This window comes from Stigmatopora argus, chromosome 9 (genome assembly GCF_051989625.1).
Source record: "Stigmatopora argus isolate UIUO_Sarg chromosome 9, RoL_Sarg_1.0, whole genome shotgun sequence".
In the NCBI taxonomy this organism is placed as follows: domain Eukaryota; kingdom Metazoa; phylum Chordata; class Actinopteri; order Syngnathiformes; family Syngnathidae; genus Stigmatopora; species Stigmatopora argus.
Window position 1 is genome coordinate 18,923,798 of NC_135395.1, and position 22,470 is coordinate 18,946,267.

At 44.8% G+C, this 22,470-nt stretch overlaps 1 protein-coding gene across 3 annotated transcripts in view; it reads left to right on the plus strand.

Moving 5' to 3' along the window:
• The window catches only part of slit3 (slit homolog 3 (Drosophila)), a 129,677-nt gene that overhangs the window by 17,116 nt on the left and 90,091 nt on the right, over positions 1-22,470 (plus strand). For all 3 annotated transcript variants that reach the window (XM_077609733.1, XM_077609735.1, XM_077609734.1), the window contains 3 exons: positions 5,955-6,026; positions 9,813-9,884; positions 12,021-12,092. In XM_077609733.1, the coding sequence (XP_077465859.1) occupies positions 5,955-6,026; positions 9,813-9,884; positions 12,021-12,092 (216 nt within the window). The remainder of the gene's footprint in view (positions 1-5,954; positions 6,027-9,812; positions 9,885-12,020; positions 12,093-22,470) is intronic.

A 22,470-nucleotide genomic window follows, 5' to 3' on the forward strand; every position in this document is an offset into this window, starting at 1 on the left:
CAATGGCAGTGAGGGCTACAAAGGACAAAATAATACTGTAAAATATAGCATCATTTCTGATTTTGTAGCACATGAAAAAAGTTCTAAAGTTTTAAAGATTTAGTTACACTCCTGACACAAACCCGTCAATGATTAAAAAAAAAAAATCACAACCCTGATGGCCCTTTTACAGATTGGACGCCTCTGTTATTGATGTCAAAAAAAAAAATTCTACACAATTTGCTAAATTGCTTGCAAATAATAGAGAGCCACTATTTAAGTTAACAACATTCATCTTGTGTTAAAGCTGAGAAATGCAAAAGAATGTTGGCTGGGTTTACCATTTATCCGCCAGGCATATTCAATGATATTTTTCACCATTTGCCGCCGGCCATTACAAACTAGGCAGCGAGCCCCAGGTAGCCCCCTGGCCATGGTTTGGACATGCCTTGTTTAGTTTCACGGTTTAGGAAAAAAAATGGCAATGCCGCTCGAAAATCTGACCACCATTATTTTTTTAAATTTATGTCATCGGTCCCAACTTTAGCATTTATCAAGTCATATGATTGGACGTCAATGGCGACCGACCCGTCGGATTCTTTCAAAACCCGTCTGGGGTCACGGCGATAATGCCGCACACGTACACGCACAGCTCTGGTGCGAAGCGACATGGAAGTGATTATGCATGCTAATACGAGGGGAGGGGGCGGGGGGCCATCTTTAGCCCCCGACACCCCCCCGCGGGCCATCCACAACTTGGCCGAGCCAGAGACAACAAACACAATCAGCGCCAAGGTTTGAAGCGGGGCGCCGATATGATTTGCGTGCTGTGAGAAGTGCAACATTTGATTAGCTCCTTTTAGTGGGAGCCCCCCAGCTCCCCTTACAAATAGACAGGCGTCAAGCGTTTGAGGAATACCTCCCAAAAATTGTCAGTAAAATACAAATTGACATTGGAATTGAATTATATGCGATAATACTATGAGACAATCCAATAACGATTCATAATTCAAGTAAACTTAAGTGCCCCAATAGAATGGAGACATTTTTCCTATGTACTTTTAAAAGCTATTGTTTATTTATTTGTCGATATTTTGTTGTCATTTTAAAATCTTTTTTTTATTTGACAAAATATGTTCCTATTAATGCATCCAATACATATAGTAATAATCTTCAGTCTTCTCCCTTAGCTGTTTACTGTTTGTTAAATGCAAATTCAGGCGTCCAAACATTTCTTTTGCCCATGTTATTCCATGGCAGGTGTTCCTAATAAATTGGCCAGTTAGGAATCGAGCGTCCCCCCCTAATCAGCCCGGGGGCCCCTCTCCTTTTTTTTTGTTTAGTGACCTTCCGGGACCTGTTGGCTTTTACACAGCAATCCCCTCAAGATATTTTACACTCTAAGAAAATAAACGCTTGGAGGAGGTGGGGGCGATGCAAGACCAGATTGGAGGGGCTCCAAGCCTCGGGCTGGAATTTTTGAGCGGACGTGGAACGACCCGTCATAATAACCCACTCGTCTTGACGACGTCGAATTGCGTCTGGCTGCAACGGGCTCGATTGGGGAATTTTATTGAGACAAAATCATCGCTTTGACGCCAGCTAGTCCTATTTAGACGCTGTAATGCGCCTCTAATATTTCAATTTGCCTTCTTCTATTGCATAACAGAGAACACTACGTGTGAACAGGAATGTCTCTTTATTTTTTAAACTGTCTGTGGAGTAGTAGTGCGCAAGAAAATTACCCAAAAACAAAAACGAGATCAAATCTAATGATTTGAAACCAATAATTGGATTCAGAAAGAAACTATGCTATCAGGTCTTGACATTTTTCATAGCCCAAGCATGTTTCATGCTAGAAAAATAAATAAAAAGTGCCCAGTAAATACATTGAAATAAAAAAAAAAGTTAAAAAGTGAAACAAAATGTAGAAAACATTGAAACCCACAACCTTGTAAGAGGTTTTCCTTACTTCCCTTTCCTTATAAAAAGCTCTCCCACGATTGGTCCCCGCCCACGGCCTCCACTGAACATTCCGCCGAGTTCCGCTCGAGCCGAAGAAGCGCTCGGACGGTTTGGCCTTTTCCGTCCGCCGTAAGCGCGAATCCGAGACCGCCGCGACGTCTTCCCTCCGAATTTTTGGCCAGCTTTTGTTTGTGCCGCACTTCTGCGTGTTTGCGGTTTGGCGTTTGGCGCGACGATGGCGCTGATGTCATGGCCCGGCCGTATTGCTATTGCAGACTTTTCAGAACATCCGTTTTTTTTTCTTCTTAAATAACTACTCCGATACAAAAAAGCCACAAGCCGCTCTTTTTTACGAACCCGCGGTCGCAAACTGTTGGATGCACTTACGCCGTCGGTGCCCAATCTGCGACCCGCGGGCCCACTCCGGTTTTTACCAGCCGGAAGCAAATGGTGAAAATATCATTGAATACGGCCTGCACAAGAACCTTCAATCCAAATAATTAAGGCCCCCCGGGAAGCCACTTTGACACCCGCTCGGTCCCTCCCCCCGTCCAATTGGATCGAAAGTCCGGCGCCGTCAACGGCGACCAACGACTTAAACGAGCGTCCTCTCAAGAGTTAATCTATTCTGTCATCTGAAACACCATCCAAAAAAACCTCACAGGCCCCCCAAAATAGTGCAAATTTCCCCCGTTTCTGACCAAAGTGTTGAAAGCACATTGTGAGATGACATCCCATCATTTGGTGCAGGGATCATTAACAATGCAAATAGAAAGGACGGGCCAAAAATATCCCTCCCGCACCACTATTTCGGTGGCCCTAACGTTGGTTTGTTTGATGGAAAATTTGACAGAAGTTGCTCTGAGGTTCTTGGTCTGAATAAGGAAGCACATTTGAATAATGTATGTATAAAATAGCTGCTCTTTGTTTGGACTCATTTGATGTGAACAAGCTGGCCTGCTATTTTGTTAGACCTTTGTCACCAGAGCAACAACATTCTCTGGTCCCCTCCACTTCTTTTTTTATTTTTTTTTCTTCTTCAGCAGACCAGCGGTCCCTCCAGCAAACCAACTCAAATCTGGCTTTTTCCCCCTAAATATTTCCTATTTATTCCACCCAAACGAATGCACGAAGGAACGCCCACCTTTTCCCCCGCCATTCTGGTTGTGACATCACAACAAGAATTGACCTTCCCAATACATGTTGCCAGAATGACAGAACGTGGCCACAAGAGAATAGTGCGCCTATGGAGAGAATACCTGTTTTTCCCCTTAATTTATACATTTTTTGATCCTTTCAAATTGTGTACAAAAGGCTGATGGCACTTCAGACTTTTAAGTGCACCCTAAGTCAGTAAATGTGTTTATTATCGCTTAATACGGGGAATTGCAATCATGAATAAGGGGAGCCATTGGCCGAGGTTGACAGGTATGTGCTGGCAACCTGCAAAAATAATTGAGTGTCACCAAGCTGTTTCCATTGGTTCACTCCAAGATGAAATACTTGATGTCCCCAATATCAATTAGAGAATGAGGAAACCCCAATAGAGGTTATCTTTTGCCATAATGTAAGCTGAACGAGAACCCCATTGCAAGATACGGCCGACCCGTGGCTTTGGAACGCATTTCCACCGGTCATCACCAAAACGTCTGACGACCGAGAGTTCTCCCGGCAGTGAAAACACCCGCAGTGCCATCTCTATCACCCGCATGAGTAAACCCAGACAGAAGCGACCGGCCCAATAAACTCTCACGCCGCTAACCAAACGCAGCCACGCTTTACGAGCTCATTTACTTGCCGCCCTGGAATCAAGAGGGACGCCGCCGGGTGACGGGATTCTCTTTCTTTCTCCTTCGGCCTCCGAGCTTGGCCATGATCTCGATTAAAAGCCCAAAAATAAAAGGGGAAAGGCCCATAACTATAGGAAGTGACCCAACACAGGCAGGTCGTAATTTGGAATCGCCCCGGAATCAATGGGAAGTGAACTCGAATGGCCCCCGACTTTATTTTGAAGTGTTTTGGACAGCCCAAGTCCGGATGGTCCCTTTAAGGAAGTACTCGTTAGTCGTAAAAATGTGAGCCACCGACTTCTGCCTTTTTTCAGCGTGTTTATTTTTGATCCCTCTGCCTCTCGTCTGTTCTTGGACGCCAGGTCCGACCCCGTTGGCGCTAGTTTCCTTTGGCGGCGTCCTCATTCCGGCCCGTGACAAAGCGGCGAGACGGTCCAGCTGTAAGGTTCCGCGCCAGATGTCTTCTGGGAAATGTTTAAAGGCGACACCACGTCGTGACGGCAATAAAAGCGCCGAGGCCGAGCCCATTCTTCGGGCCGGTGTTCGCTCGGTAAATCAGGGATGTCCCGAGACGGCTTATTTTTGCACGCCAGTCAACCCATTTAGCGTTTTTTTTTTTCCGATCCGACATCTCGGAAATGTGTCAAGAAGGGAAAAAAATGCCACATCCAAATTCAAACTACGCCATCAAACATTAAAGGGTTACTAGCAAAAACCATTAATTTTGCATTCCGCTGTGGAATCAATTCCAATCGCGTTTGATTGCGATTAAATTCACCACAATTACGTTGGCGTTTTCTTCGGTTACCTTGCAATTGGATCGACTCAGATTTCAAATGACAATTCACCCCGATATGATAGCCCGGTACAATTGGGGTTGTTGGTATGTTTGCCATTATTCTGGCGCGGGGTTAAAAGGAAGCAATTAGGATTCCTTCACGTGGGGGTAAGTTGTCCCGGACCAAATTGAGCAAAGCGGGAGCGATTAAAAGCGCCGTGTGGAAAAAATAACAAAAGATTAGTGCAGGAAGTCCAACCCTCCCCGTTAGACGGAGAAAAGAAAGGCGGCGGTCCCAGACCGAGAGGTCAAAGGTCAAGAAAAAGGCAAACGGAGAGCGACTCGCGAAAAGTTTGTCATTCCCGAGAACACCTGCTGTTCCACTCCCGCCTCCTCCGTCGTAAAGTCGCGCGCTCAAACGCCAAGCCGTCGTTGTTAGCGCTGTCACGCCGCCAGACTCGATTGAAGCTTTGCAGCAGCCAATAAGACTTGGGAATGAATTTCTCTCGTCTTTCTTCCATTTTAGAATGATTTTTTTTTGGCGCTACTCGGAGCTTAGAGTTCAGATTTCCCTCCTGAACATTCTCGTGGGAGCTATTCTGTGAGATCAATGCAGATTTTCAAAAATACATATATCATATGAACACAGGGTGATTGAAAAGTAACTCCCTAGTTTCAAATAGCGAACATTCATTTGCATTTTTTTCTCATGTTCGCTGATGGATGGGAAAAACTACACTCATGTTATAGTTGGATCAAGTTCATTTGGTCTTCTATTAGTCTTTTTTTTGTTCCTTTTAGGGCCTAAGTATTGCCGAATTAATTTTTTTCGTCACGGTCGATGATGAATGGGAACTACTTCATTCATGTTATGCTTGGATCGACTTCATTTTTTCTTCTTTTAATATTCTTTGACTGTGTTTTGTTCCTTTTAAGGCGGAAATATTACAGCAAAACATGCCGGGTGAGAAAAGGGCCAGTGTTTGCTGTCTTTTCTTATCGGTTATTTTGTTTGAAATGTAGAAGCCCGGTAAATGCGGCGAGCAGCGTCTGACAAAGTTTAGAGATAAAATCTCATATTTACGCGCTCCGGCAGATGCTTTACGGGAGCGCGAGTACGCCAGCGTGAAACAAAACGGCGCTGGTCCGAATTCCTTCCGGGCGACGGCGTTTCGATAAACGCGATGACGGAAATGACGGTCTGTTTTTAATGAAAATGTTTTTGGTGCGGAATGTGCATTTTTTTGCCTTTAGGTTTGTTTGCACGTATGGCGGAACGCGAGCGTGTGGGCTTCAACGCCGCCGGGCATTCTCACGCTCGGCCGGCCTGTTTGTTGACGCTGGTTGGAGCTGACGGACCTTCCCACAAATTTCAATGCGCGATTCGGGCTTTGCTTGTTGTTCAATGATGGACTGATTTTTTTCCTTCTTCGCATTCGCAGGGACTTGAACAGAAACAACATCACGCGGATCACCAAAGTGGACTTCACTGGCATCAAGAACCTACGAATTCTGTGAGTACAAAACCATCTTGACGGAGAAAAGCCCGAATGAATTGGAGGTCAATCGTTGTCAATGGCAGGCAGTTGGGGCTTTCCACACTTGTTTTTTCCTCTTCAAAATGGTCCATACTTGAAATCCTTCCTCTTTTATTGGCCAAACACATAAGTAAAAAAAAAGAAAAGGTCGGATTTTGTTATGTTTTTGAAGTATGAACTCTTTGGCTTGCATGTTCTCCCCGGGCCTGCGTGGGTTTCCTCCGGGTACTCCGGTTTCCTCCCACATTGCAAAAACATGCATGCTAGGCCGATTGGACACTCTAAATTGCCCCTAGCTATGAGTGATTGGTTGTTTGTCTCATTGTGCCCCCCGACTCTGGCCCGGACTCAGCTGGGATTGGCTACAGCACCCCCCACGAGCCTAATGAGGATGAAGCGGTTCAGAAAATGAGATAAGATGAGAACTATTTGGCTGCCATTGACGCCGATAGATGTCATTTTCGGGCCATTCCGGCTAAGCCTGCCGCAGTAATGTAGTTTAGCGGGCAATATATTGGTCCATAAATGATAGTCAATATGCAATATGATGATCACATTGACCACATTTGCCTAATTTGACCACTAATGTAGTGTATTCTGAGAAAGCACATTCCATTTTGACCATGTTTCACATCATTTGCAAATTGGGCAAACCGGCAAGTTTTCAAGTTTGTCCTTTGCCTTTTGGAGAAGACCGCTATAGTAGTTAAGACAAACATAGGCATGGTATTATCCACATGTTGTCCGTCTGAACTTGACTTCTTCGGTGTGTGTGATTGAGCGACCACCAAATATCTGCGTGTGTCCCACGCAACCAACAGGCCCAGGTTACTCCAATCAATGGCCGCGTGTAAAATCCGCCAGCTCCTTTTCATGGGCCCCCGCAACCCACGGACTTACGGGACATCTCGCCCGATGCCGTCCGTCCAAAACACTTTTCCTCGACGGGCGCACGTGCGCGAGCCAGCGCTCATAATAACTATAATCACGCAGGCGCGCTCCTCGGGCCGGCGGATAAAAATACACCCGCGGCGCGGGCCGAGCCCAGAAGTGGAAAGAAAGTCGGTGTGGGCGGGCGCGTGTTTTCATTTGTAAGCACATTTGTGGACCGCCGCGACTTTTGGCGCTCGCATCGGCCAATGTGACAACTGCGAGCGCCACGCATTTACGCGCGCCTCTGCGCGTCTGCCGTGAATAGAGAATCATGTGGAGTGTACACACTTGGTGTGTGTGTATATGTGTGTGTGTGTTTGTGTGAGAGTGAAGGCGATGGCTCGGCGGTTTGTTTCATGTGGTGGCTGAGAAAGTGCTGTGACATTTCCCCACTGTAAATCTCTGCAAATTGGCCAGAAGATGCTGTGTGGAAGTGGAGATAGTAGTCTGAGAAAAGCATCAGCTCCAACACACACATGTACACGGTGGCCTATGTAACACACACACACACACACACACACACAGACACACACACACACACAGAGACACACACACACACACACACACACACACACACAGACACACACAGATACACACAGATACACACAGACACACACACACACACAGACACACACAGACAGACACACACAGACACGCACAGACACACATGTACATGTTGGCCTATGTATGCACTGGGAGATCAAACAAACAAGACTTTTTTTTAGATGTGTATAGTAGTCATTTAAAGACATTCTTATTTATTTATATCTATTTATTTTTTAATTCAATTCTACATTTCAATTATGCATAGTTTTTTTTACACACGTACATGTTGGCCTATGTAGGCACTGAGAGAGCAAACAAACAAGACTTTTTTTTAATTTTAGATGTGTATAATAGTCATTTAAAGACATTCTTATTTATTTATATCTATTTATTTTTTAATTCAATTCTACATTTCAATTATGCATTGTTTTTTGGGCTCTTTAATGTTGATTTTTTATATATATTTTTTATTTTTTTCCCCCTCTGTGTGGCTTGCCCTTGTGGTCAGCCAATGCTTTGACCTATTGTGATCGTCCATCTCAGCCCAACTCCGCCTTCTGGCTTGTGGCTGGTCCACCTGTTCCTCATTCCCTCGTCAAGCTCTTTCTGTCCGTGCATAGTTCCTTGGTCAATGTTTGTTTGTTTTCTGTGCACGTCCAATCCTCCAAGTAAGCTTGCAATGCCTTCATTTTGACCAGTAAGTGTGTTTTTTTTTGCTCTTTTACTTTGTGGTTTTCCCAAAGTCTGCTCTCTGAGATGTTTTGGGAGTTTAGAAGTATGAGTTTTGCATGAAAGAATTCTCAATGCGCCCCGCCCTCGCGTCCTGCCTTCTTTGCCTGCACGTGCCTCCACACAACTGCACGCTAACTTCCTATTTATTTCAACTTGCATGGCATATTTTCACATATTTAGTCCTATTGTCATTAAAAATGTTATTTGCAATCCAAATAAGGATTGAATATATCCAATAATAAACTATACTTATGAAAATAATATGTAATCATATCTATATCTTATTTGTTTGTATAGTAGGGTTGTCCTGGTTGTCCCGATCACATATTTTTGCAGCAGATTTTGACAATTTGCTGATACGGAGACCATTAACTCAACAATTGAGTTTTTTTTATTTAATATAATAACTCAATGCCATCTTATTCAAGCACAAAAGTGACATTCACAACAAATGAATGACTCATTGAGCACTAGACTTATTTCCTGTTCATTTTTTGTCCTTTCCTATTCATTGATTTTTTTTTTGGGCCATTCGGGTCACTGTCTGTTGTTTTGGCGCAGTGGTTTATAGATTTTTGTTGATATTTTTGGGAGGAGTAATTTCAAGTGGCGTTCTGTTGATTTGATGTTGATTTTGGGGCGATTCCTGGTTACTGGCTGTTGGTTTTGGGGGTAGAGCTTTTTTGGTTGATTTGGAGGCAATTCCAGATTGCTTCCTGTTGCTTTCGGATCACTTTTTCTTCATCATAGGCAAAGTTAGAAAAAAAAAGAATGAAAGCAGTGAGCTAACTGTCCAAAATATTTGACTGTCAATTTTTTATTTATCTTTTTATTCCAGCAAATTCTGGTTGAACTCCAAAATGCACAAGTGTATATCTCAACCAAATGAGTCCAGAACGATTCATCAAATGAACTCTCGAGAGGCTTTTCGATACCTTTTTTATTTTTGTGCGCTTGAGCTGAGAGAATCCAGCTGGGTTTTAAAAACACACGCGACAGTACGCTAAATGATTGGGATTCGATTGAATGGAGGAAAAACGGATGGCCCGTTTGTCCTTTCCGAGGGAAAATGACCACGATGCCACGGCTTTGAGAAACGGCTCAAAGATGGTCGTTGTGGACGGCAAAGGGAGATGAGCCCGCCCGCCTTGGTCGTTTTTTTGGGTGACATTGAACGCGCTCAACCTTTTTCGGGTTCATCTTTCAATGGGTCCGCCGTCTCGCGTTTGTTTTCACAAGCATTCTTGAGTCATAAAAGTGCGTCGGCCTCCTCGGAAAAGTCTCAATTGCAATCTGACCGACCGCCCCGCTGTATTTGTGTTGGCGGCGGGAGGACGTTCAACCTGTTTCTCTCCTTCCCTTCTCGGGTCAGTTGCAAACATCTGTCAGTGAATGAAATCCTTCCAAAACTACTTAGAGGGAATAAATTCAATTAATCAGATGTAACCGAGACCTCAGATGTTCCTTCGCTCCGTGCTGGGGCTTATTTTTCGGGGTCGCCACGGTGTTTTTCCAATGTTTTCTCACCCTTTTTTTGGTGTGTTTCTGCAGTCACCTGGAGGACAACCAAATCAGTGTCGTGGAAAGAGGAGCCTTCCAAGATCTGCGACTACTGGAGAGACTGTAAGGAGCACACTATGAACTATATACATACATGCATGTTATGCTTGGAAATCGACAATTTCATTCGCATACGATAGCAGACGACGATATATTTCTATTCAATTCAAAAATCCTTTGAATTATGATCTTATTGGCTTAGATCAGCGGTGTCAGACTGGGGTTGGTTCGCGGGCCGCTTTAACGTCAATTTGATTTCACGTGGGCCGGACCATTTTAGATATATAATTTTGATTTTTTTAAAATAAATGGATTAAAAGAACTGGATTAAAAGCCCTGACTATTCCGTTTTTTATAGATCTAAAACAATGTTTATTTTAGCTTTTTTAAATATATTTTTAGATTTTACAAAATGATTTTTGAACTAAAAACACAGAAAAAAATGAGTAAAAAATGACAATTATTGATTTAAAAGGGGGAAAATCAGGAAATTTAATATACATCTATACTCTTCATTTTAATTTGATCCTAAAACGGATAGTCGGCACTCATGATTTACTTTCCCGGGCCACACAAAATAAAATAATAATAATCGCAACCGTCAGTTGGTTGGTCATGAGCTATTTTGCTTAAAAAGTCAAAGTGGGGGTTTTGATTGACACATCCACAAATGTAGACGTCCGTGCAACCCGCGACTTTTGCCACTGACGGCGATAGACGTCCAATCCAATTGAAATGGTTGAGACGTCTACCGGTGGCAAACACCTAACAAATCACAGCGGCAGATCGGACGCCGCGGAAGGTCGGAAAATCCTCGCCGACAGCCGCTCCGATAGGACGCCCGGCGGGGGTGAAAGGTCGCCAGCCTCCGCCAGGACCCTTGATTAATGGCGCTCGTGGGGCGGGGGGTGAAAACGCTATCTTGTCTTCGCCGCGGGTGAGCGCATCCGTCTCGCTCCACACGTGAAAATACCATAAATCACGCAGAACGTTCCAACGTCGCCTGATGGAGTTGTAACGTGGGTGGGGGGGAGAGGGGAGTGAGTACTTCCAGATTGCGGGGGGGCTCTCGCTCGTAAATAATTGCTGGGACGCTCATCCCTCTTTTTAACTATTTTAATCATCTATGCCTGTTTTCTCCCTCAGTCTAAAAAAATAGCCATCACATATTTCATGGCATTTATAATGAACTGTGGTAGGTATTTTTTACTTAATTGTTTACTTGAATTGAATTTATATATATATATATCCAAGTGTTATTTGTATATAATGCAATTATTTGTAGAAGAGATTATTTTTTTAATACAGTTGATGAAGTAGAATAAAGATATAATTTTTTTTTTGTTTTTTTTTTAATGAAGCGACCACCCGGAATTCGAACTTTTTTATGGGGCTTTGGCTCAGCTAAATCTAATCAGGAGATAGTCGTTAAATCTGAGCGTCTTTAAAGTTAGACATCGTTTTCACATCAACGCAATCCAAATAATCCCGTTTTTCACGGAATAAGCGGCGGGCTCGGCGGGGGCGTAAGCCGCCATCTCGTCATGGGGATGACCGGGGTTCAAAGGTGGACGCCTGCGTCTTCTCGCCATCCGCCGCCCTTTGACGTGCTCGCGCCGCCAAGATAACGCACGCGCTCCGTCTCCGTGTCGATTCTGGGGAAGGAGGAGAAGGAGGCGGAGGAGGCGAAGGAGGCGGCGCCGCTGCCGCCCGCCACCGCAAGTAAACAATGTTGGCTTTTGATCCCAACGCGGTAGCAGCTCGAACGCAACGTGATAGGCTTGAACTTCTCGCCGGACATTTTTCAACTGGGAAGCGTGAGACTTAAAAGGAAAGACCCCTTGACCCCACGTGCAATTTGTACTTTGGCCTTTCGCTATCCCACATCCAGTCGCAATTAGTTTTCATTCTACAATGCAATTGAACATAGTTCGAGTTCCTCTGAAGAAGCAACAGCGGTGGCTCAAATGATCTGAAAAATGGAGGAAATAAGCTTGAAACGAAAAATGACGCCATTTTGTGAGGTCATAGCAAGCTCCACTAATAGGTCCAACTCACCTATAGTGGACCAAAAATAAATCAATAAATAAACATCCTCCTCGGATGGATATAATATAGGTGTTGTCTTGTTTTCTTTTAAATGTCTGCATTTTCTGTGCTTTGATTTTTAATTAGTCAATCTTTCCTTTTACTCCACAGTCGCCTCAACAGGAACAGGTTGACTTTGCTGCCAGAACTTCTCTTCCAGTCCACTCCTAAACTGGGCCGACTGTGAGTACCCTTTCAGTTCTACCGACTTTTCCACGGTTCGAAATAAGAATTTTTCTCTGAGGGCTGTTTAAAAAAAAATCAAAGGATGCGAGGCACACTTATTTGTTAAAGAGCAGATCAGGAAAAAAATATAGGCTCTTAAAACTGAAGCATGAACTCCCGCACTTATTTCAGCATCGTAGAATTGGTTAGCGCGTCTGCCTCACAGTTCTGTGATCAAGAGTTCAATCCCCAGTGTGTTCTCCCTGTGCTGATGCCGTCGGCACATCATCCAAGTAATCCCGTTGCGAGAAGGACCTAGAAAGAATAAGTCGCCTCTCGGGGCGCAATCCACGTTGGGGTGGATACTAAATCAGCGAGGACCATTTCGGGCGTGGGTCTCCCGCTTGAAACGGACGTCTATCGCCGTCAAAAGCAGTGCACGAGTCGATAGTCGCGCCGCTAGGACTTCTTCTTCCCGCGCTAAGTCACTGGAGACGTCTCTTCCTCGGAACGAAAACGGAGGAATCTGCCTTTCATCTAAGCTAATTGTCTGTCCATTTACCTGCTGGAATGCTTTTGGTTAGTGTTACAGCAAGCGGGCAAAAACTCTGATTGGTGAAAGGGAACCCGCTCCTTTCCATGTCTTTCTTGCACGTCTAGGTTTTTTTGGGGGGCGTATTTCTTAGAATGCCGAATGAACGGCAAGTCTAAGAGTTTGTGTCAAATGGCGACGTCTCACAATGCTTCTTTGTCCTCCGTACTTCCTTCCGATCTCCTCTCTTTTTTTCACGTGTGACCAAAACAAGCAAGCCCGTCTCCTCTCGTTGCCTTTGACGTGCGCAGGAATTTGTATGTTTACCGTGAAATAGCGGCGAGACGGCACGTGATTGTGATTTAAGCGTGCGAATGCGGGCGAGCGGGATGGGGAGAACATTTTTCCTTTTTGATCAGCGCGGTTGAAGTTGATCTGTTTACCGGCACGCTTTATTTGTCCAAGGCGTATTTTTAGACGGCTCCGACGTATGTTTGCGCATGTCATTTCAACACGTTTCCTCGGGCCCGTCCGTTTTTAAACTCCGGAGGGAGAGGCCCACTTGACGGCGGGCCAAGCGCGCTCGCGTCGCGTTTGTTTAATCGCAATTTAGGTTTACACCAGAAGGATAATCATAAGCAGACGCCTGGAAAAGGAGATGAATGGGGAGCGACGACGGAAGGCAAGAGGAAGGAGGAGAAAATCTTTGATAAGACGTCGCTTAACAGAGTAATGATGCGTCCCCGTGGAATCGGACCCGACGGATTGTGGACGCGCCGTCGCTTTTCAACACGGCGGACAATTGAAAAATCGAGAAGGCCGGTATCCAAAAGTAAAATGATTGAGCGTGCAAAGGAATGCCAGAATTCCAACCCGACCGTAAGACATCATTTATTCGTACTTTGGCAGCTTCAGTCTTATTTTTTTTTCAATCTGACCACCAATTGCCAAAAAAACAACACGTTTAATTAACATATTGTTATTCCCAATTTTACTAGAATATTTGTTCTTGGTTTGGGTCTTTGGGTCCCTCCCCCCAAAATGCAAGCGATTCACCAGTGCGGCTGTTTTCTGCCGCCCTCCCTCATGGAGAGAGCCGCTGTTTGTTAACCAGTTGCCGTAAGGAAGTAATTTTCCTCCAAATATACACGCTGTGGAATCGACGCGGGTGCGCTCGGATCGGTCGCCCCATTCCTCCTCCAAGGTTTAACCCTTTTCTGCCTGAATGTACAGTTCATGCTGCATAGATGTATGTACACTGTCACTTTCGGACTATAAGACGTTACTTTTGCGTTATCGGTTTGATGGATTTGACAGGGTTTTAACAAGTTCTCCAACAAAAAACAATAAAAGTCCGGGAAATTTGGTGCTTTTCTTTAGCCTAATAATTAATAGGGCATTAAGTATGACTAAATAGTCATTCGCAGTTTGCATTTAGGGAATTTGAGCAGCGCTTTAAATGGTAATTATCACTTTCCTTCCGGGCGACCAAAAGACCGGCGACCAATCGACTGTGTACCATTTGACAGAATTCTGAGCTCTTGGTTCAGCATTATTTTCGTGAATACAAGTATTTTCCCATGCATGTGTATTCCTCGAACATTTCTTCGCTGAGCCCCGAAATACAAACAGATTGAACGTCGACTAGCGATAAAGAGGATCGGTCGCCTCTCATCCTCAATGGCGGCGAAAGACTCGAACCTCAAGTCTCCGAGGAGTTAAATACGGCGCGGCGGGAAGCTAAAAGACGGCGATGTGGCGTAGGTAGATGCGCAGACGGCGAGCGCCACATGAACGGACCCGACCTTTAAATACAGAGCGCCGCAAAGCCACTTGAAAAGCCCACGGCACGTATTTATACACGCGCTGGCAAACACGCGGTGGGAGCGTGAAGCGCCGACGTCGCCGACGCATAAACACGCCGTCGCCGCAATCAAAACTCGAGACTTTCGGAGGGGATTTGACACCGTCCGCCAACGTATGGCTTCCACTTTTTCGTCGTTTGCGCGGTGCCGGCACGATCAAATGCGGATAATTAAAGATGCTCCAAAGTCGACGGTTCGTGTACGTTTTTTTTAAAAATTTTTATAAATCGAGCTCGTAAACACGAAGCTTTCAAAGCTTTTGCTGCTCTTTCAACCAATCACTTTTACTTTTGTTCGAGCAAGCTCAGTCTGGGCGTCTTGTGTTTGGACCTTTATTTATTTATTTTTACTAGGCGAGGTCGTAAGCAGATTTATTCTAATCCAATTTCATGAAGCCTCTTCTTCTTCTATATTTTTTTTGGATGAGTTTGTATCCAAAATGTAATTTGCTATCAAGTGAAAGTCAACAGCTTTCCCGTAAGCGTCGCTCGCCCCTTTGACGGCGCCGCGTCAGATTTGCCGTTTCCGCCCGCATTTCTTTCATAGCTGCCGCCGTCGCCTGCAGTCTGACGCACGCCTCCAAATATTAAAAGGCGCACGTGGCTTTAATTAGAGCGCGGAATGCGCATCCCAGACGAGGACTCCCATCCCCAGGAATTTGCAGCACATGTGCACGCTCTCCATTTTGAATGAGGTCGTGCCGCCATCCGCGGCCATAGACGTCCAATTCAATTCAATGTGTGTCAATGTGTTAGTGTTTCTCACGGCTACGATAATATAAGCCTTACCCCCTAACCGATGAAATGGAAATGTGCCACGAGGCTTTTCTAGTCGCCCGTGTCGACCCACGCTGGCTTTTAAAATGAAACGTGGGCCGCGTTTGGCCTTTCACGACAGCACATGTTCGGCAATAGATCAACAAACCCGCGCCTTTCGGGTGCTATAAAAGGAGGGAAGTATTGGAAACAGCTTTGGACGCCAAGTGGTCCGGCCCTACCACACCGGAAACCACAATAAACACGTTGTCGTTGCAAATAACAGTCGCGAGAAGACGATTTCGTGGAATTCCCAAGAACTTTTCAATAATGTCGACGTACTTTGACCATCGGTGACCTCATCCCCACGTTCACGGCGAAATCACCATTTATCCCAACTCGCCACTTAATGGCTCACGTTGGGATGCGGCTTAATGGACCCCAAAAAAAGTCTTTCTTTCTTCCCAGTAATCCTCCTTAAGTGACTCCTCATCTTTGCGTGACTTTAAATCACTTTTGCGGCGCACGGGCACTCTATTAATCACTCGTTTAACTCCTGAGGAAGAGCTAAGTAATAGTAGCGGATTCTTGCTGGGTAAAAAGCCTCGCTCGGAACAGGAGGGGGGGACCGTTGGGGGGGCCGGGGGTTTCCTTTGAGCCCAAAGCACGCTGGGGAGTACGCTTGTTTAATGAAATGTGCTGAGTGAAAGCTGAACCTGGACGAAAGGTCTAATACCTGCAAACGTGCCTTGTTGTGGAGCGTTGCACTGAAATGGCTCGCTGAACAGCAGCAATGCCCAAAAAAGTCTGCGCTCACGTGACCTTTTTGATGTACGTTAGCCAGGCGGTGCCGTGAGGTAGAAACGTTTAGCCACAGGAGCTGGATTTTCTTTGGAACCAGCACCGAGACCAGATCGCGCTCGCTTTTTGGGGTTTAAGGCAAATCCGGCAGGAGGTGCGCAATTTATCCACTCGGAAATCAATATTTAATGCTAATAAATAACAAGTCAAGTCAATATAGAGGATTTGCATGTCTGCAAAAGCCGGCAATAAATTATGGCAGATATATACGTAAATAACGTGTTAAAACCGCGAACCGACGTGGCCCGCGACAAAAATGAGTTGGACACCCATTGGGGTTGCGCGCTCCATTTCACCTCAATTGCTACGAGACAAAAGCGGCACATTTCAACGTAAAGAGCGGAAACCAAGCGAGAGGGTTAATGTTGCTCGGCAACAATCTAACGACAACAACGAGGATATTGCGTCACGTTTCGGCTCATTGCGTTCCGAAAAAACAAACACTTTAACCGTGGAGTCCATTCCTCGGGCGCCCCTACGCTGCCCCCTCGTCGCCAAAATATCGTCATAACTTTGCTAGAATTGAGATGATTCCAGCACATCGTCAATACAATCCAAAACCCATCCAATTGTCTCATTCTTAACGCACGAACGTGTCGAAGAAAAGAATCCGTCTGCACTTAAGAGTCGCCGCTCGCCACCAGATTGCGTCGACGGACCCTTTTTTTGTCATAACCATTACAGCGTGTGTTGCGGGCCGCGCTGGGGGGTCTGCCTTTCAATTTAAAAGACCCCGCGGTGGCGGCGCCGTCAACGCCACTCTATTTTCCACTTACAAACTCTTTTGTGTTGACAGTGCGACACCCACCCCAGCGCCATTTTATGCGTCTTTGTTCAATATCGTCCTGACCGGCCGGCGCGAGTACGTCGGAATGACGCACGACTGTTCGAATGTTTTACTCTGAGGGCCCCTCAAAAAAATCAAAGCATGCCATCCTTCTACTTTTTTAAATTCGCGGTGGTCTACTCGAAACGGCCCGTAGTTTGAACACCCCCGCGTTGGCAAGAGTAACGTTTTGAGGCGGCCGGGTCACATCTCTCTCTAATCATAGTTGTCCTCCAGCTGTAAATATGCGTCTGGATTTACGTCGCATTCTTTAACCACCCACGTTCAGGCGAATTTACGCTCGCACACACACACACTAAAGCGTGTCCCTCCGTTAACCCGCGACGGCAAAAGCAAACCGCCGTTGAGAGTACAGCCGCAGCTTCCTTTTCTTTTTGGAAGGCTGAACTTGAAGAGAATTTTTCAACCTTGAGCAGAATCAAAAGCAGGAAATCTTTCACAAGAATTGAACTTGCCATCGTCAAGTGCGTCCCGACAGAAACGAAATCTTGCGCGAAAAGTGAAAGTTGAATTGAGTTTCCTTTTTTCTGCATTCACAGACTGATGTCAGGAAAATACAAGTGTAACAAATTGGATTTTATTCAGCGTGTTTTTTATTGTGTGTTTTTATAGTTGAGAGTCAAGAGTGATTCCTAGGTATTTAAAGTATTGGACTACTTTGATTTTTTGGGGATAAAAACGTCACCGTTCTTTGTCGCTCTTTTTGAGAAGTACATACAGACAGTCTTAGATATCTTATATGTTTAACTCATTTCATATTATACATTCCACAAATGTAAACATTCATTATATTTGAATAGGTGGTTGATTAGCATGTACGTATATGATCATTATTATTATTATTTTTTGGACAATAATATCACTTATCGGCAATAATTGACGAGACAATGTACCGGCCAATAAAATGAAAGTTATGGCAACGTGACATAGCGAGGGTCCACTTTTCTGGCCCAAACCTTAACGATTTGCGCAATTAAGCCCACCAAGCCATCCATCACCTAATGGACGCAAGCACCAAAGTCTTTCCCCTTCCCAAACTGACCATTAACATTCCCGCCGCAGCGGCTAATGGCGCAGCACCTCCACTTATCGTAATGGCCGAGCGGGCCGGGGTCAGCGGCCCCCACGTCAAAGCTAATGGCGCCAATTGCCGCGCTTTCAAGTCCAAGCGTCGCGTCGGCCAAAGTCGGCCGCTTTGGGGAAAAAAGAAAAAAAGGCAGCTCGTAAATCTTGATTTGGGAGTCGCCCGGTCTGAGCCCGGCACGTCGCGCGGCGGCGGTCGCTTTAAAAAGCTTGGGGCCCCTCAAAGTTCCTTTCGTTTAGCCGCCGTCAACTTGAAATCTTTTCACCGTCATTTGTTAAATAGACCACCGGATTAGGCTAGTGAATTACATTGCCTTTTGTAGCGTGTGCCCTTGTAAAAATATAACAGTATGTTGTTCTAAATCTCTTAGCCACTTGCGCCATGTTATCGTGTTTTTTTAAACCCGTATGGTTAAATCTTCCAGAATGGTGTTTCCTTAGAGGACCTTCAATTTTGTGTTCCGACCTGTCGCACGATAAGCTCGAGTCTCGACTACCGTCTCCATTGAGTCGTAAGTCCTCTGCTCGGTCCTTTCCCCGACTCTGTCGGTTTCTTTTATGCAGAGGCAAACCGTTACCGGAAAGGTGTGTTTTGGTGAGAAGAACCACCCTCGTTCAAGTCCAGCATTGAACATGAATTTATCTCTAAACAAAAACACTCAACAAAGCATATATGAAACACATTGTACAAAAGACCGATCACATCACAGCCTACAAAAAAACTTGCAAATTAATAATATATCCGAGTAAACCAAAGTACCGTCCGTCGTACATTTTACTGACAATTTACATACAGATTTATACATAAATGAGGCATTCTTGTGCTCATGATGTTTCAGGCAGTGATAAGAACCCTTTTAAAAAAATGATTTGAAAATAAATAGAGATTAAATAAATCCACACAAGCACGCATCTACTCATCGCTGGTTTTGATTGGTTTGTTGTCGTAAACGGCGATCGATGTCCGATCTAACCTAGTAATGGCAGCTAACGAGCTAACAAACACAAACTGGTTAACCCGGCGGTGTCAAACATATGGCTCTTCACCATCACCGTCTACTTTTTTGAAGGCTTCTCCCATAAAACGGTTCTCCGCCGGGTTTTGCCCAGATGGATCTGTCTTATCTATTGGTGGCGGATATATGGGACAATCCACTTAAGCTCCCTAAACGCGAATCTTTGGAGACCACCGATCTCAACTAGAATTTACCCGCCATCCTTACATTTGAAAGATTGCATCCTAATGTTTTCCTTCCGTCTTTGATCGACGTTCTGCGAAATCCAATTGATTTTTTTAGTTGTTGTCCTCGCTGGCTTTCAGTTCATTTACTCCCATTTTGATGTTTCTTTGCCAGAAGTCCCATGTAGCGTCCCGAGTGGGAAAAGTCGGCACGTTTCTTGTGGTGCCGCGGCGTCGCTCGTGTTTGGTTTTGGGCCGAAAGCGAGCGAGCCGCCACCGGCTTTGTTTGACTTGCTTCAACTTTTAATGAGCATCCGGGGAGGCCGCATTCTTCTTCTTCTCTTTTTTTCATTTTTTCCCCTTTTTAAAGTGACCGGATCCTCATCTGGCTTTCTTTTTTTTTTACTGTCTGCCTTTGTGGCGTTGACTTTCTTTCTTCTTTTCTTTGACTGCCGTCTGAAAGCTTGGCCGTATTTACCGTCTTAGCTCCTTAATCCCTGGACAAACTACCAACACTAATGACTTTCTCGCTGCGTGGAGCAGAAGAATTGGATTGGGGGGGAAAGAAAATCACTATGTTTACCTTTAGTAAAAGCAGGGAGCATTTGTTCACACGGACCGGCCAAAATGATGAAAACGCTCCATGTCACTTTTCTGTCTGCTTGTGGGTATAGTTTAGTTTTCCGGATACCTCTTAGAAAATACTTGAAACTAGTGCTGCAACTATTGATTAAATGGAATCATTCGAATTAGAATTTCGCTGCTATGGTGATTCGTTTGATTGCAGCGGTGTTGTCATGGTTTGTTTTGAAAGGGTTGTATTTGATGTTATGGATTTTGGGGGAATTCATTCCTGGTGGCAACAGTGAAAATGACATATGAACTTGCCTGGCTGTCGAGTGGCTGCTTCCTGCACAGTACTTTAAGTTTGGAAGTTTTTGCTTGAACTAAGGTTGTTTTTTTTAAATGCATTTTGTTAAGAGGTATTTTTAGTAGCTTTGGTCTTGTCCAAATAGGTGTTGATTCGCTAAGTTTAAAACATTTTCGCGTTCCATTGTGCTTAAGCTCGTGGACTGTTGCTATTCAAGTTTGGTTCGTTTGATCATTTCAAGTCGACTCATTGGACATTTTTAGATTAAAACTTGCATTTTACCAATTTCGTCGTACGCAGCTGGATATGATGACACTTAGGCTTTTGTCGAGTCAATGATGATGATGACAAAGCCTATGTCCAATTATCCGATTATTTCATTTTCCTTCTGTATCGATACTTCAAACAGATACTGTATACTAAATGCAATTTTGCATATAATGCTTAAAACACTGTCTTTCTAAATCTAAAAGAATTGACAATGTTAGATGTCTAATCATGCGGCGGTTAAGCTGTAAATGACAACATTTAAATGAATCAATCTTTCGTAGACCTTCAGTCCATTTGAAGTGGAAAGAACATTTTGGAACAACATTTCAGCAATCATTGGATAATTTGACGTTTTTAAGCTCCTTTGAAAACTTTAAAGAAGGCACCTTTTATTGGGTCGCCGCGGACGACGTTTTCATGAGGAGGAAAGAGAGAGGCGCTTGGCGTTCAGTCATGCGCGTCCCCCCGCGTTTACGTCTCCGTGACATTCCGGCATGCTGCCGCTGCCGTCCCGTGGCGGTGCGCACCTGCAGGGTACCTGAGGTCACGGGGTCGCGCGCACACTAGACATTCTTAGCGGTGCGAATGGGGGAGGGACGCCGAGGCGATGACCCGTCGGGTGGAAAAGGAAACAAGGACTCACTCAGTGCTTTGCATGAGGAAAAGAACGGAACTCCCGCTCCGAACATGTTTGCGTTTTTTTTGGATGGGCAAATAAAAACACGGACATTGGCAACGTTTTGACGCCGGTGGCCATGTGTCGGCCAATGGCGCCGAGGTGCGAGCGCATCACTGGCACATTCCGTCCCGTCCCGTGCGAGTTAGGCGGCGTTTGGCTCGTCGTCTTGGCGGCAACGTGACGCATTCTGCCGCGCGTCGGAAACTTCGGACTATAAATCTGTCAGCGGGGTGCGACGTGGGGGTTTGGATTAAGAAAACGAAGAGATTCACGTGGGGAAACTATCTTAGCTAAAATTAAGGGACAGTGGCTAGGCCTGTTGGATATCCAATTGTATTAGGTCAAGGGTGTCAGACTCGGGTTGGTTCGCAGGCCGCTTTAACGTCAACTTGATTTCACGTGGGCCGGACCATTTTAGATATAATATTTAGAATGTCTTTTTTTTATAAATGGATTAAAAAATTTTGATTAAAAGCCCTGAATATTCAGGCTTTTATAGATCTAAAACAATGTTTATTTTAGCTTTTTTAAATATATTTTTAGATTTTACAAAATGATTTTTGAACTAAAAACACAGAAAAAATGGATTAAAAAATGACAATTATTGATTTAAAAGGGGGAAAATCAGGAAATTTAATATACATCTATATTCTTCATTTTAATTTGATCCTTAAACAGAAAGTCGGCACTCATGATTTACTTTCCCGGGCCACACAAAATGATGCGGCGGGCCGCCACTTTGACGTGTGCCTTAGGTGATATAACTGCCGATATGTGAAATTGAACAAATGAGCCAAGTTGATCATTAACGTATCAAACCATCCATTCTAATGTAACAATGTTTATTTTGTCTGTATTTAAAATAACAATATAAGAATATTTTTGGGAAAGAATCTCAATGCTTAACGTGCTTAGATCTTGAAAAACCAGCACCGTTTTTGTTCTCTGCCCATTTAAAAAGATGACATCACAAAAAAGCCCCCAAATGAATAGGAAGTGATCCGCGTTTTCTGGACAAGAATGATAAAGAACTTTTAGATTTGGATCTGGTTTAAAAATCTCCAGGTTATTGAGAGAAATGCCGCTTCTCCCCCTTTTTGTCTACTCGCCTTCCTGGTGTCGGAATTGATTGGAAGCCAGGAGCTTTTAATTAAAGCCACAATAAATCACGGTCTCAGGTAATGAGAAAAGCGACAGGCGCACCCCCCCCCGGCGGTGACCGGTGGCGATGACCCCCCGGGCGCTCTCGCCGCCGGGCGGATGTCTGGGCCTTTTAATAACAGCCCGCCGCGACTAATTTACCATTGGGTGATTGGGCAGTTAAATCCCCAAACGGGGCCCGAGCATTGTGTCGGCTGTTTTACTCTCGGGGTGCTGGACCCTAAGCTAACTTGCGCCCAAGAAGTCATTTCATCCCCCAATACGCGACAGAATAATCACGGCGATTCTAGAC